This window comes from Limulus polyphemus, unplaced genomic scaffold (assembly GCF_000517525.1).
Source record: "Limulus polyphemus unplaced genomic scaffold, Limulus_polyphemus-2.1.2 Scaffold1727, whole genome shotgun sequence".
In the NCBI taxonomy this organism is placed as follows: Eukaryota; Metazoa; Arthropoda; class Merostomata; order Xiphosura; family Limulidae; genus Limulus; species Limulus polyphemus.
Window position 1 is genome coordinate 1,179 of NW_013667337.1, and position 1,841 is coordinate 3,019.

General features: G+C 35.3%; 1 protein-coding gene across 1 annotated transcript in view; it reads left to right on the forward strand.

Annotated features, from left to right (window-relative positions):
• Nucleotides 1-219: 219 nt before the first annotated feature.
• The window catches only part of LOC106464722 (lachesin-like), a gene marked incomplete at its 5' end in the record, with an annotated part of 38,177 nt that continues 36,555 nt past the window's right edge, over nt 220-1,841 (forward strand). The window contains one exon of the mRNA XM_022392493.1: nt 220-320. Within this exon, the coding sequence (XP_022248201.1) occupies nt 220-320 (101 nt within the window). The remainder of the gene's footprint in view (nt 321-1,841) is intronic.

The window sequence follows — 1,841 nt, forward strand, 5'->3', positions numbered from 1 at the left end:
GAATATTTTGCAGTCATTCTAAATTCTGGGTAATAAAACTGGTTATTGTCTTGTATCACTAATTGACCAAAATTTAAGCACGAATTTGACGTTTAGTCATTTTGTGTAGGCTATGGAAAACAAAAAAAGTCACATTAGTTTATCTATTGATCAATACTGTTTGATATACACAACTACCTTTTTTTTCCTGGTTCGAAATTAAAAACATCATATTTACAGAAGAACTTCCACGGTTTGACGAGAGCATACCTAACGCCACCGTACCAGTAGGACGAGAAGCCGTCCTTGTATGTAGTGTGGAGAATCTAGGAGATTACAAGGTAAGTGTATGTAAACAAGAGTATTAGTCGAGTAATACATTGTTTTTATTACACACAATCTGTCTAATTGTATTAACTTATTTCACAACTAAAGTATAAGAATAATCTTTAATAATCATATTCTCTCTTCTAATCTAACCTTCCAGTGGCACAGCGGAAAGTTTACGAAGCTTTAACGTTAGATACCGGGTTTGAATACCAGTGATGGGCACAGCACAAATAGCCCATTGTGTAGCTTTGTGCTTAACTATAAACATTCCAATATTTATATTATTTTTCTGATTGAAAACTATAAACCAGTTTTCAGACATTTCACATTAAATTAATGAGAATATCCTGTGATATTTTTGTGCTCTCACCTTCCCTAAATTCACAGTTATTTATTTTCTCACTTTTTAATTAATTTAGTACAGTTTATATTATTTTCTAATTGTACGACGATGTAAAGTTGCCACGATTGAAATTTAGAATAAATATTGAATTTAAACCTGGATGTAGACGTCCTAAGAGCTCCATAAACTTTTAATAAAACGTTTCATCCTGGATTAAAGTGAGAGAGCGACAACTTTAACAATGCATAACTACTAGTCGATAGAGTAGCGTTGTGGCTTAGAACTCGATCTTCACCAAAAGCCTGTGTGTGTGTCTGTGAACCGCCCGTATCTTACATTACGTAGTGGGATATGCCCGTAATGGTGCCTCGATATTGCAGCCAATTTGAAGGCGCAGCTCGTTAAGCCAAGCTTCACATCATGTTCTGTTTTATCAACGTAATTTGCATATAACCATATAACCAAGCGCCTCTAATATCACTTGCAGAAACTAGTAAATACACACCCTATGAAATCCTATGTATTTACCGAAAGCATTGAGCCTATATGTTACATAGTTCTCTCTCCAGATTGTTCCAAATATTTTACTGACTTTCTAACTACCCTCTCTATGGTTTATTACCTTTAATAATGAGTAGTGGTTGTATTAGGTCATAAAAAATTAATGTCGCTTCTTTTTAGATTTAAAAACCCGAACAACTTATATATCAAAACAAAGCATTTATTAAATGAAATAGTGTCCATTATTATCGATTATGCTTTTGCATCTTATAATCAGGTTTTTAATGCTCTGATTAAAGAAATCACTTGGCTTTGAAGCAAAAACATGTAGATGTCCACTTTAACACCTTCCACATTTGCATCCGTTTTCCCATTAAGATGGTGTTGCAGCGAATGAAAAAGATAGTAATCTGATGGTGCCATATCTGAAGAATATAGTGGGTGGGGGAGAACTTCCCAACCCAACTCGATAATCTTGTGTTGTGTCAAACGTACCAGATATGTACGTGCATTTTCGTGTAGAAGAAGAACACCTTGCCGATTGATGAGTGAATGGCGTTTCAAAAGCACGTTCCAGTTCGAAATGGATTACTCCTTTGATGTCCCACCAATTGCAAAGCATCACTTTCTGCGTATGGAGTCCAGATTTTGGGACCGGAAGTGGTTTTTGTCTAGGACTGAGCCATTG